This window comes from Vespa mandarinia, unplaced genomic scaffold, assembly GCF_050613455.1.
Source record: "Vespa mandarinia isolate Hongniang unplaced genomic scaffold, ASM5061345v1 scaffold_48, whole genome shotgun sequence".
NCBI classification, from domain to species: Eukaryota; Metazoa; Arthropoda; class Insecta; order Hymenoptera; family Vespidae; genus Vespa; species Vespa mandarinia.
Window position 1 is genome coordinate 192,560 of NW_028197182.1, and position 16,638 is coordinate 209,197.

The window sequence follows — 16,638 nt, forward strand, 5'->3', positions numbered from 1 at the left end:
CAAGAATGGATCGAGCGATGCTGTCTTCAGTCATAGATGAAGATCCCATCAAATTGCTTCCACGTTTCTATCGCCAACTGCAAAAGCCAGGATGATTACTGCAGCATCTATGCATCTTTTCGAAAAGGCTTGACCGAAGTGGTGCCAAAAAAGAGCACGAAACGGCAGAAGCGTCCTGCATACTTGTGGACGAACAAGATCGCAGATCTTCGCATGAAATGCTTAAGACTTTGCCGCATAGCACAACGAGCGAAGAGACGCGACCTCGACGCTGCTCCCTTGGCCGCAGAGTATCAAGCGGTCAAAAAAGATTTGAAGAGGACCATTAAGGCTAGTCAACGACGGTGCTAGAAGGAGTTGTGCCTGAATGTCGACCAGAATCCGTGGGGATTACGGTACCGGATCGTCACTCGCAAAATGGGGACTCACACGCAAGGAATCTCTCAGGACACGAGGACTTTGCAAATTATCATTCATACCCTATTCCCCTCGCAGCCGAAGGGAGAGATTGGCACGGCTGCGCCTTTCAGCACCGACGCGCCACAATTTACTGAGGAGGAGATACTCAGGGCCGCACTTTCCATGCAGAACAAAAAAGCTCCAGAACCAGGCGGCCTTCCAGCAAAAGTAATGAATTCCGTCGCTCAGACTCACCCCATACTTTTGCTAAATATGCACAACATGTTCCTCAGGGAGGGTACCTTCCCCACCCCGTGGAAGAAAGCCAGACATGTGCTCATAAGCAAGGGCAAGGGTCCAGCTGATGCCGCGTCGTCATTCAGGCCTATTTGCATGCTCGATACGGCTGGCAAGATCCTGGAGATGCTGCTTAGGCTACGTCTGCACGCAGCCATTAGGGTAGCGATGGATCTTGCTGCCCGCCAGTATGGATTTCGATCCGGCACCTCAACCATCGATGCAGACCAGGAGGTTGTCACGGACGCTCAAGTAAGGGAGCGAAGGATTCATCAATCTCGTCGTTTGTGTCTGCTGGCCACCTCACACATGAGAAATGCTTTCAACTCCGTTAGGTGAGACAAGGCAATGAACGAGCTCGAACGTAATTTCGGCGTCCCGTGGTACATACTCCGAATTATCGGAAATTGTCTGAACGATCGCTTCCTAGTATGCAACACGGGCGATGGTCCAAGAAGCTCGGAACTGACATCGGGGGCTACACGTGACTCCATACTGTGATCGGATATATGGAACATTTTTTACGACGGTATCTATCGTGTGGCAGTCTCTGAAGGTGCTTTCTTGGTTGGGTACGCAAATGACATTGCAGTTGTCATAACCGCAAGAGACACGGAAGGGGCACAGCTGCTGCTCAACCAGTTCATGCGGAGAGTTTCACCTCCTGGATGAAAGACGACGGACTGTCTCTAGCAGCGCAAAAGCAGAGATTGTGCTACTTACGAGGAAGCGCATCAACACCATGCGGAGGTTCATTATAGGAGACAAGGCGATCCAGACTTAGTCGGCTGTCAAATATCTTCTTGTAATGCTCGACAACAAACTGAAATTTGGTGAGCACATAATTAGGGCAACCAAAAAGTCGGCAAAAGTAGTAGCTTCGCTTGGCACACTAATGGCCAAAGTCAACGGACCCCGACCATGCATAAGGCGACTACTGATACGCGCAGCCGAAGCAGTGATTCTGTACGGCGCGGAAGTTTGGGCCGAGGCGCTGCGACACGAGAAATACCGCAAGCGCATAGCAGCGGTTCTGAGGATGGGCGACCTCCGAATCGCTTGCTCCTATCACTCTGTCTCTGAGCCCGCGGTGCAAGTGGCCGCGGGTGTAAACCCGATCGATCTACTAACCCAGGAGAGACAATTCGTCCACCAGCAAAGGCCTGTTCTTGGAAAGGAGAAGGCATCAATGCTCTTATTGTCTAACACCATCCAGACCTCGTAAAGCAGATGGGAACAGGAGCCTCGGGACAAATAGACGGCCCGACTCAACAGTCAATTAGACAGTTGGCTAAACTGAAAGGCGGGAGAATTCGACTTCTACCTCACCCAACTTTTGACAGGGCTTGTTCTGTTCTGTTTCGTCCTCGCAAAAATGAGGAAAGAAGCAGACGGCAACTGCCCATATATCGACTCGACTGTCGTCGGCGCCCGCCACACATTCATCTAACTCGCCTTGGAGCAAGTCCTCGTAAATATCTCGCCAGACAACGTTGTCGAGAAAATGCTCCGAGGTCAGGAGGAGTGGGACAAGCTGGCCTGGAACGTCAGGGCCATCTTGCGCAGATAAAATGAGATGGGCGACCCATAGACCTGCCCCCAATGTTTCTCCAGGCTTCTGCCCCGTAAAGCCGATAGGAGAGTCTTGGAGAGGAACCTGTTGCAGTGGCGCAATCCCGAAGTAATGCCACATAGCGGTAGCGGGATGGTTTCACTATGCCTCAAGAATGGATATTTGATTAGTCGGTAGTGTCTCCAATGGTGAGCGCGATACTTCAGGGACATTAATGGGAGAATCAAATAGAGTAGGGTTGCTATGGCGGGCGGGGTACCTAGGTTAGTTTGTAAAGATTGGCAGTCTCAGACCATCAAAGAAAAAAAAATTACTTTCGGTTTTATCACTACTTTCCTGTTATCGTTGTTATTATCGTTATTAAAGTTATTACCGTTATTATCGTTATTGTCGGTATTATTAATATAGTCGTTATTATTATCGTTATTAACGTTATATTCGTAATATTATTATTATTGTTATTATTATCTTATTAACCTTATTATCGTCCTTATCGTAATTATTGATATTATCGTTAGTTTTATAGTTATAATAGATATTATCGTTATTATTATCGTTATTATCGTTATTATTACCATTATTATCTTTGTTTTCGCTATTATTATTATTATCGTTATTATTACCTATTATGTCGTCATTATTTTTATTTTCATTACTATGGATGTTATCGTATAATAGTATTTATGCGAAATAATATATCATAATATTTATAGTTTTTATTATTGCAGTTATCGTTACTCTCATTATTATCGATATTATCGTTACTATTATTGTTATTATCGTCATTTTCATTATATTCGGAATTACAATTATTGTTATTATTTTCGTTATTATAGTCGCTATTAACGTTATTACTATTGTTGACGTTATTGTAGTTATTATTGTTATTATCTTCATACACTTTATTATCGTTATTTTTAACATTTCTGTTTTTATTTTTATTCTTATTATTATTCTTATTATCGTTATTATTTTTGCTGTGATCCTTACTATTATCGATATTATTACTGTTATTATCGTTATTAATATTATTATTATTATTATTACTATTATTATCGTTAATTCCGTTATAATTATTACTATAATTATTATAATTATTGTTATCGATATTATTACCATTATCATTGTTATTACCGTTATTATAGACATTATCTTCATTTTCGATATAATTGTTATTATTATTGTTATCGTTATTACTATCGTTATTAACGTTATTATCTTTATTATCATTATTATTGTTATCATCGTTATTAACGTTATTAGCTTTATTATTATTATTATCGTTGTTATTATCATTAATAAAGTTGCTACCGTTATAATCGTTCTCATTTATATCATCATTATTTTTATTATTGTCGTTATAATTATTATTATTTATTTTATCGATAATATCATAATTATCGTAATAATTATCATTATCGTTATTATTATTTTTATCATTCTTATAGTTTTTAATATTATTATAGTTATTATTATTATTGTCGTTATTACAATTATTACCATTATCATCGTAATTTTCTTTATTACCGTTATTATTATTGTTATCGTTATTATTATCATTATTATTATTATTATCAATATTTTTATTATTATCGTTATTAATATTATTATCATCGTTTTATTATTATTATTATTATTATTGGCATTATGTTTTTGCATTATTATCGTGATTAATATAATAATTATTATTGTTAATTATGCCGTTATTTTTATCGCTGTTTTCTTTGCCACCATTATTATCGGTATTATTATCGTTTATAACGATTTTATCGTTAATACCGTTATCATTGTTATTATCGTTATATTTATTGTCATCGTTATTATTATTTTATTATTATTTTTATTATTATTATAAATATAACTATCATTGTTATTATCGTTATATTTATTGTCATCGTTATTATTATTTTATTATTATTTTTATTATTATTATAAATATAACTATTATTATCACTGTTATCGCTACTACTATTATTATCTTTATTATTATCGTTGTTATCGTTATTATAATCTTTATCGTTATTATTAACGTCAATATAGTTATTATCATTGTTATTGATGTTATCTTTGATATCGTTATTACCGATATTTTTTTTAATATAGATATTTTTATTATTATCGTTATTATTATTATTATTATTATTATTATTATTATTATTATTATTATTATTATTACTATTGTAATAATTATCGTTTTAAACTTTATTATCGATATTATTGTTATAGTCGTTCTTACTATCATTATCTTTCTCATCGATATAATTATTTTTATCGATACTATTATGATTATTATTGTTCATATTATCATCATCGTCATTGTCGTAATTAGCGTTTTTGGGGTTATTTATATTATTATGATTTTTATTTTTATATTTGTTTTTTTATCATTATTACAATTATTGTTATTATTGTCGCTGTTATAGTTACTATTATTATAATCTTTATTAATAACGTTGTTAATGTTATTATCTGTATTAGCCTTAATATCGTTATTTTTAATATTATCATCAATATTTTACTTACTATTAGTATTATCGTTATTATTATTGTTATTAGCGCTATTATATTTATTATCGTTACTTTTTTGTTATCATAATTACTATTATTATAATTTATATTATCGTTATTATATTTATTATAGTTATCATCGTTCTTATCGTTATTAATCTACGTTAGTATCTCTCTTAATCTATAGTTAATATTTTTGCTATTAACGTTATTATATTTACTATTATTATTACTGTTATAATTTTCATTATTTACGTTATTATCGTTGATTTCTTTATAATCGTTTTTATCGTTATTTTTATCGGTTTATCCTTATAATCGTTATTACAATTTTTAGTTATTAACGTTATAATCGTCTTTATTGTTATTTTAATTATTTTTTCTTATTATTATTATCTATAATGTTATTATTATTATTATCGTCAATATTATCGATATTATTGTTATTATCGTTACTATCACTATTATTATTATTGTCGGTATTTTTATCGTGATAAATGTTACTAGCGTTATGATCGTCATTATCGATATTATCGTTATTTTCATTAATATCGTTATTATCGGTATTATCGTTATTACTAGAGTTATTATCGTTATTATAACTTTTACCGTTATTACCGTTATAATCGCTATTATTATTATTACCGTTAGTATTAACGATATAATCGCTATTATGATTATTATTAGTATAGACGTTATTATTATCGATATTATCGTTGTTAAAATCCTTATCTCTTTGTCGTTATTATCGTTATTAACGTTATTATTATTATTATTGTTATTATTATAGTTATAAACGTTAATATCGGTATATTCGTTATTACCATTATTATCGTTATTACCGTTAATATCGTTAAAATCTTTATTATCATTATTATCGTTATCGTCATTGTTATTATTATTATTAACGTCATTAACGTTACAATCGTCATTATAATTATTATTGATATTATTATCGTTATTATCGTCATTATCGTTTTTACTATTATTCTCGATATTATCATTATGTTCGTAAATATCGTTGTTATTAGCTTTATTATCGTTATTATCGTTATTACAGTTATAACTTTCGCGGCTACAGTTATTATCGTTAATGTCATTAATATCGTCATTATTTGACCTGTTAGGGTTACTGCAATTATTATTGTTATTATTAATTTTACTACCGTATTTATGGTGAATATCGTTATCATCGTTATTATCTCTATTTTCGTTGTATTCATTATTATCCTTATTTAATTATTATGATTACTATTATTTTTATAGTGATTCTTGTCTCAGTTATCGTTATTATTAATATTATCGGTCTTATTATCGTTATTAACGTAATTAACGTTATTATCGCTATTATATCTATTATCGATATTATCTTTATAATTGTTATTATCTTTATTGTTTTCGTTATTTTCGATATTTTTATTATTATCATTATTATATTTATTATTATTATCATTATTATTATGCTTATTATTGTCACTATTACCCTTACCATTATTATTACAGGGAATCTCGCTATTATAGTTATTATCGTTATTATCGTCATTATCGTTATTATCGTTAATACCTTTATTAACGGTATTATCGTTATTACTAACGTGATTATCGTTCTTGCCGTTATTATTACTTTTCTTTTTTTTACTATCGTTATTATCGTTATAACCGATATTGTTATTATTATTGTTATTATTAACGATATAATCGTTATTATTATTATTATTATTATAGTCGTTATTATTATCGTTGTTAACATTTTTAACATCAATATGGTTTTATGATTATTATCGTTATTATCGTCCTTATCGTTACTATTTTCCTTATTATCATTATTAACGTCGTTATCATTATTATCGTTGTTATCGGTATTGTAGTTATGTTCTTTATTATCCTTACTTATAATCTTATCGTTATTACCGTTATTATCGTTAATTTTGTTGTTATTATTATTATCGATATTATTATTATTATTATTTTCATTATTATTATTATTATCGTTATTACTATCGTTACTGTTGTTAATACTTTTATAACCTTTATTTTTACCGTTATTATCGTTATTATTGTTATAACCTAATTATTTATTAGGATAATACTCCTAATTACTATTTTCTTTATTCTCGTTTTAATCGATATTTTTAACGTTTTTATCATTTTCCTCGATATTATTATTATTATCGATACCATTATCGTTCGTAGTACCTTCATCGTCGTTACCGTGATTATCGATTTTATCGTTCTCTTTATTATTATCGTTATTATTATTATATTTATATTATTTTATTATTATTTATATATAGATAAGAACGATAATAAAGATAATAATAACGATCACAATTATAATAAGGATAATAAAAAAATAATAACGAAAAATAACTGTAATAACGATTATAGTGATTATAACGATGAAATGGGCATTAAGGATAATAACGATAATAGCAATAATAACGATAATAATAATAGAAACGATAATAACGTTAATAACGATAAAAATAGCGATAATCATAATAATTATGAATGAAACGATAATAACTATAATTACGATAATATCGTTAAAAACGATAATAATAATAATAATGATAATAAAGTTAATACCGATAAAAACAATATTAGTAATAATAACGATAATAATAAAAATAAAGATAATAACGATAACAACGATAATAAGGATAATAATAATATAAGTAATAATAAGCAAAATAACGGTCATAACGATAATGACGATAATACCGCTAATAATGATATTATTGCTAATAACGGCAATAACGATATTAATAACGATAATAGGAATAATAATGATAATAACGATTATACCGCTAATAACGATATTATTGCTAATAACGGCAATAACGATATTAATAACGATAATAGGAATAATAATGATAATAACGATAATAACGATAAGAAAGATGATAATAAATATTATAACGATATTAAAGGTAATAATAATAATATAATAATCGATAATAATGAAAATAACGGTAATAAATAAAATAACGATAATTATTTTAATAGCGTTAATAACAATAATACTAACGATACTAATAATAATAACGATGGTAACGATAATAACGATAATAATAATAATGGTAATAGAGCTATTAAGATAATAACGTTATTAACGATAACAACGACAATAACGGTAATAACTTTAATAACTATAATAATAACGATAATAATAATAATTACGATAAAAGCTATATTTACATCGATAATGACGTAAATCAAAATATTAACGATATAACTATAATAGCCATGATTACAATTAATAATGTTAATAACGATAATAATAACAATAATAAAAATAGTTACGCAAACAGCGACAACAACAACTATAATAGTAACAATAATATTATTATCGATAATAATAAAAATATTGATAAAAACGAAAATAAAGTTACTAGCGATGATAATAATTACAATATCGATAATAACGGAACTAAATGTAATAACGATAATAATAACGATGATAAAAATAGTATCGATATCCACGACAATAAGAACGATATTAGTAATAATAGTAATAATAATAAAAACGATGATATGAAAAATAACGATAGCAATAACTATAATAATTTTAATAAGAATAATAGTAATAATAATAACAATAATAATAAAAATTAAATAATATATATATTAACGATAATAGCGATGATAACGATTATAACGGTAATAACGTTGATAACAATATTAGTAATTAGGATAATAACGGCAATTATTAATATAATAATAGCGGTCATAAAGGTAATAACAATAATAACATTAATAACGTTAATGGCGATAGTAATAACCCTAATAATAATAGTAATCATAACAGCGACAATAATGAAGATAATAATATCGATCATAATATTAATAATATTAATAATAATATTAATAACGATATTAATAAAGGTAAGAATAATAACGATAATAACGATAATAACGATAATAATAACGATTATACACATAAGAACGATAATTGCGAAAATTACGATATTAACGTCAATCACGATAATAATAACGATAATAAGAATAATTATGACGATAATAATTGAAATATCGCTAAAAAATGACGATAATAACGATAATAACGGTATTATATTTAATAACGATATTAATAATACGATAATAACGATAATGATAATGATAATAACGATAATGCCAATAAGTACAATTAATAAGATAATAACGTTAATAACGTTAATAATAACGATAATAATAATATTAAACATAGTAGCGACAATAATAACGATAATAATAATAATAACAGTGATGATAATAATAATAATAATAACAAGGATAATTCAAAAAATAACAATAAAAATAATATTGTTAATACGGTTAATAACGATAATTACGATAAAACAGTAATAACGATATTATCGGAAATAACGATAATAACAATAATAACAATAATAATAATCATAATATTAATAATATCGATAATAACGATAATAATAAAAATAATCATAGTAAAAATTATAACGATATTAAAAAAATATCAATAATGACGATAATAACGATAACGACGGTAATATTATTTATTAGGGTAATAACGTTAATCACGATAATAATGGGTAAATTAAAATTAATATCTGCAATAAAGATTAAAACAATAATAATAACGATAACAATTATATTAATAATATTATTGTAATAATAATAACAATAATAATACAATTAATGGTTATAAAAACAATAACGAAAATAATAGTAATAATAATAATAATAATAAAGTTAATAATATAAATGATAGTAACAGTAATAATAAAAATAACTATGATAACGATAATATAAACGGTAATAATAATAATAATGATAATAATAATAATAATAATAATCATAATAATATAATTAACGATAATAACGATAATATTGATAATAATAATAATATCGATAATAATGATAAAAACGATTGGAATAACGATCATAAAGTTATTAGCGTTACGAGTGAATATAACGGCAATAACGATAATATCAATAATAACATTAAATACGATATTAGCGTTAATAACGATAATAATATCGATAATAATAATAGAAACAATAACAGCTGCGTTAATATCAATAATAATAGTAATAATGGTAATAATAATATTAACGTAAAATATAAAATTATAGTAATAAAGGTAATAATGATAATATCAATAATAATGCTAATACCGGTAATAACGATAATAACAATAATAATGTTAATTATTTCAATAACGATAATAACTATAAAATGTAAGTATCGATAACTCCGATAATAATAACGATAATAATAATAATAATAATAATAATAATTATAAAAACAATAATATTAAAGACGAGGATAATAACAATAATACTAACGGTAAAAGTTACTACAATAACAACGGAAATTGTAATAATAATAAAAAAAAAGATTAATAATATAGACAACGATAACAACGATAATAATGATAATAACGATAATAATGTTAATAACGATAATAATAATGGTAATGATAAAAGCGAAAGTAATAACGATAATAATAATAATAATAACAATAATAATAAATGTTATAATAACGATAATATGAAAATAACGATAACAACGTTACTAACGAAAATAAATGTAATAACAACGATTTTAATAAAAAACAATAACAACAATAAAGGTAACAACGATAATGATAAATGTAATAAATATTGTAATAATCATACTAACAATAATATTTACGACAATAATAAGAATAACGATAATAAAAGCAACATGGATGATTACGATATTGACGGTAATAACGGTAATAGTGATATTAACGAAAATAATAATGATAACAATAGTAACGATAATAACCATAATAATGAGAACGTTAACAATAAGAATGATAAAAACGATTATAATGATAATAACGCCAATATCGTTAATAACGATAGTAATAACAACAATAATAATGGAAATCATAAAAGCGTCGATAATAACGATAGTAATAACGATAATAATACTAATAATAATATTGATATTTATAAAAATAACCATATTAAAGATAATAACGATAAAACAGTAAAAACTTCGACTTAATATCGGGAATAATAACGATGATATAATAATAATAACAATAATAACGATAACAACGGTAATTACCATAATAACGAAACGAGCGATAATAACCGTAATTTCGACAAATGACGATAATAATAACGATAGTAATAATAATAAAGGTAATAATGATAAGAACGATAATAGCGATAATAATGACGATCATAACATTAATAATTATAATAACGTTAATAGCTTTAATAGCGTTAATATTATAATAATGATAATATTAAGTTAGTGAAAATAGTAATCATATCAGCGACGTTAATAAGGATAATAATAACGGTAATAATAGTAATAATAATATTAATAATAATAATAGCGGTAAATACAAAAACAACAATAATAAAGCTAATAACGATAATAATGGTAATAATGATAAAAAGATAATAATGACGTTAATAACCATAATAACGTTAATAACGATAATAACGATATTAACGTCAATAAATTTAAATGTAACAATAATAATAGTAACGGTAACATCGACAATAAAAACAACAATAATAATAATAATAATAATAATAATAATAATTATAACAATAACAATTATGATAAGAATATCGATAATAAGTATAAAAAGTGTAATATCGATATTAAAGATGTTAAAGATAATAACGATATAAAAAATAATAATAATGATAATATTAATAGTAACGATAACAGCGACAGTATTAACGATAATAATAGTAATAATACTGAAATTAATAATAATAGCGATAATAATAATAATAACGTTAATAAATATAATAACGAAAATATCATTAATAACGATAATAATAAGGACAATAAGAATTACGATAATGACGATAATAACGATAATAATAACGATAATAATGATAATGACGTTAATAAAGCTAAAATCGGAAACAATAACTATAATAGAATTAATAAGGATAATAACAATTTTAAGGATAATGATAATAATTACGATAATAATATTAATAATAATAATAAGAAAAAAATAACGATAGTTATGTGACAAAAAATAATAAAGATAATATCGTTAATAAGGATATTAATAATAATAACGATAACAAAGATAATTACGATACTAATAACGATCGTAACGATAATAATAACGATAATGATTATAATTACGATTATAGTGATAATAATAACTGTGATAACGGGAATAGAAATGATATTAATGACATTAACGAAAATAATATGTTTAATAACGATAACACGTTATTAATAACGACAATAAAGATAATATCTATATTAATGTTAATAACGATAATAATAATAACAACGATCATACCGTTAATAACGATAATAAAGATAATAATATGCATAATTATAATAATAACGATTGTAACGATAATAACGTTAATAACGATAATAATATTCATAATAACAACTATAATAATAAAAATGATAATTACGATTATATCAATAATAATAAGGAGCATAATAATAATAGTGATTATAAATATAATAGCAATAATAGCAACGATTTTTACAAAAATAACGATAATTGAGATAATAACGATAACTACGATAATAACGTTATTAACGATAATAACAATAATAACGATAATAACGATTATAATAAGGAAAATAATAATAACAAGTATAATAATAATAATAACAATAGTAATTACAATAAAAACGATAATAACATTAATGACGGTAATAATAACGATATAAAAGATAATAATGATATTAACGAAAATAATGCAAATAATGATAATTACAGTATTAATGATCATAGTCACGATGATACATAAATAACTATAATAACGGTAATAATGATAATTATAACGGAGAGATAACTGCGACCATTATAACGATAACAACAATAATAATATAAGTATTACTCTTAGCAATAACATCGGTATAGCAAAAATAACGATAAAGCGATAATTAAGAAAATAACAATGATAATAACGATAATAAGGATAAAAATACGATAATAATGAAAATAACAATCACAGTGATACTAAGGACAATAACGACAATAAGGTTATTAAAGTCAATAATGGTAATAACGATAATAAGGATAATAATAATGATAATATCGATAATAACGATGATGACTGTAATAGCGAGATTAACTATAATAATAATAGTAAGAATACTAGTGACAATAATAATAATAATAATAATAATAATAATAATAATAATAATAATAATAATAATAATAATAATAATAATAATAATAATAATAATAATAATAATAATAATAAATGCAATAATGATAATAATAAAAATATCGAAAATAACGATAACGATAAAAATAATTAAAATAATGAAGATTATATCGGAAATAAAAATAATAGTTATAATAACTATAATAACGTTAATAACGATAATAAGAAAATAAACATTAATAGTAACGCTAACTGCGACGATAATCAGTTTAATAATAATAATAATAATAATAATAATAATAATAATAAAAATAATAATAATAATAATAATAATAATAATAATAAAAATAATAATAATAACAATAATAATAATAATAATAATAAGGAAAATTAGGATACTATCGATAATAACAATGATTACAATATTCACTAGAAAAACATTAAGAAAGTTAAGAATAACGATAATAATAGTAGTAACGATAACAACGACAATAATAACGATAACAATAATAATAAAAGTAATAATCATATTAATAATAACGATAATAATTTAATTAACGTTACAAAAATAATTACGACAATAAAGATAATAATAACGATAATAATAATATAAACAATAAATCGATTATAAAAATTATAACGATAATAGCAATAACGACGATAATATTAATGATAATAATAATAATAACAATATTTATGTTGATAATAATGACAATAATAACTAAAATAAATATTTAAACGATAATAACGTCAATAACGATAATATCAATAATAATAACTACAATAATAACATGAACGGTAATAACAATAATAACAATATCGATAATAATAACGATAATAATAATAATACCAATATTAATAATAATGATAATAAGGGTAATAATAAAAATAACGACAAAAACGATAATAGCGTTAATAATGATAATAATGTAAATAACGATAATAACGATAATAATTATAATAACGCTAATAACGATAATAACGATCATAATAACGATTATAATAATAAAAACGATAATAACGATTATATCGGTAATAATAACTAGCATAATAATAATAGCGATTATAACGATAATAACGATTATAGTAACGATATTTATAAAAATAACGATAATAGAGATATTAAAGATAACAGCGATAATAAAGATATTAATGATCATACCGGTAATGACGTTAAAACAATAATAATAGCGCTAATAATATTAGTAACGATAGTAACGATTATTTCGATAAAAATAAAAGTAAGGATAAAAAAGAACACAACAATAATAACGATAATAATAGAAATAACGATAACGACGATAATTATAACGATAATACTAATAAAAACATTATTAATAATAATATTAATTTCAATAATAACTTAAATAACGATAAATACGATAATATCGTTAATAACGATAATAACGTTAAAACGATAATAACGATAATAACGATAATAGCGTTAAAAACGATAATAATGATAATAATAAGGATAACAATAAGAATAACGATTACAACGATAAAAACGATAGTCATAACGGTAATAACGATACTAACGATAATAACGCTAATAATAACGATATTAACGGCAATAATGATAATAACGATAATAATGGTAATAACGACATTGTCGATAATAAGAATAATGATATGAATAATAATGAAACTAACGATAATATTAATAACAATAAAAAAAATAATATTGATAATATCGGTAACAATGATAATAACGGGAATGACGATAATGATGATAATATTATCGATAATAGCGATAATAACGATATTTGCGAGAATAACCATAATATCGTAAAAAACAATAATTATAATAGTAACGATAACAGAAACAATAATAACAATAACACTAATAATAATAAAAGTAATAATCTTCATAATTATTACGGTAATAGTAAAATAAACGGAGAAACGATAATTACGATAATAACGTTAATAAGAACGATAATAATAATATGCATGATAAAAACATTAATAACGATAATAACGTTAATAACGTTAATAATAATTACGACGATAATAATATCGACAGTAATAATAAAAACAATAATACTAATAATAATAATAACAATAATAACTATAATAACGAAATAAACGATAATAAAGTTAATAACAACGATAATGGTAATAGTAACGGTAACTGCGAAAATAATATCAATGATAATAATATTATGAATTACAATGTTAATAACGATAATAATAAAAAATCGTTAATAATGATAATAATAACGATAGTATTAACAGTAACGCTGACCCCGAAATTAATGACAACAATATTGATAATAATAATAATAATAATATTAATAATAATAATAGTAAGAATAAAAATGACATCGGTAATAATAAAAATAACGCTAATAAAGAAAATGACGATATTAACGGTAATAACAATAATTACAATAACAATGATAATAATAGCGATAATAATAATAATGACAATAATAACGATAACATGGATAACAACGATAACAACGTTAATAGCAAAAATAATAACTTTAAGATAAATAATATCGATATTATCAGTAACTACAATAAAGATAATAACGATAATAATAATAGAAATAATAATAATAATAACAATAACAATAAAAATAACGATAATAAATATAATAACGCTAATAATGATTATAATAACGATAATACAATTAACAACAATAGTATCAACAATAACATTAAAAATAACGTTTTTAAGACTTATACAAATATTAACGTTAATAACAATAATAATAACGATAATAATAATAGTAGCGGCAACAACGACAATAATAATGATAATATAAATAATAATAAAATAAAATAAATATAATAATAATAACGATAAAAATAAAAATGACGATAATATCGATAATAGCGACAAAAATGATAATAATAATGATAATAATATTATCTGCTATAACAGCGACAATAATAATGATAATAATAATAATAACAAAAATAATGATAATAATAATAACGATGATAATAAGCATAACGATTAAAACGATGTTAACGAAATTAACCTTAAAAGCGTTAATATCGATAATAATAACAAAAACAATAGTAGCAAAGGTAACAGCGAAATTAATAACGGTAAACTTAATAATCATAATAATTATATTAAAAACGATAATAATAGAGAAACGATAATAACGATAATAACGATAATTATAACGATAATTATAGTAGCTAATATAACCAAGAAAATAATAATGATAATAATAAAAATAATAATAATAGTTATATTAACAACAATAATATTAAAAGAAATTGTAATAACTATAATAACGATAATAACGTCAATAAATTCGATAATAGTATATTAACGATAATAACTATAGTAACTTTTGTAATAACTGTATTAACGATTATAACAATAAAATAGCTAATAATAACGATATTACCGATAATAACTATATTAATGATAATAACGATAATAAAGGTAATAACGATCGTACCGTTAATAAGGTCAATGATGATAATAAGAACGATAATAATGATAATAACGATAATAACGATATTAACGATATTAACGATAATAACGGTAATAACAATAATAACGATCATACCGATATTAACGTTTATAAATATAATAATAACAATGATAATAATAACGATAGCAACGATAATAAAGATAATATCGTTAACAATAACTATAATTATAATAATAACAATATTAATAATAAGAATAATAACTATTATAACAAAAATAACGGTAAAAGCGATTTTAAGATTAATGACGATAATAACGTTAATAACGATAATAACGACAGAAA

The 16,638-nt window shown here is 24.3% G+C and overlaps 1 protein-coding gene across 1 annotated transcript; it reads left to right on the plus strand.

Moving 5' to 3' along the window:
- The first annotated feature begins 1,504 nt into the window (after nucleotides 1-1,504).
- Nucleotides 1,505-1,921, plus strand: LOC146872117 (uncharacterized). Its single transcript, XM_085664358.1, has one exon. It carries the CDS (start codon nucleotides 1,505-1,507, stop codon nucleotides 1,919-1,921), a length of 417 nt encoding a protein of 138 aa, XP_085520484.1.
- Nucleotides 1,922-16,638: the final 14,717 nt, after the last annotated feature.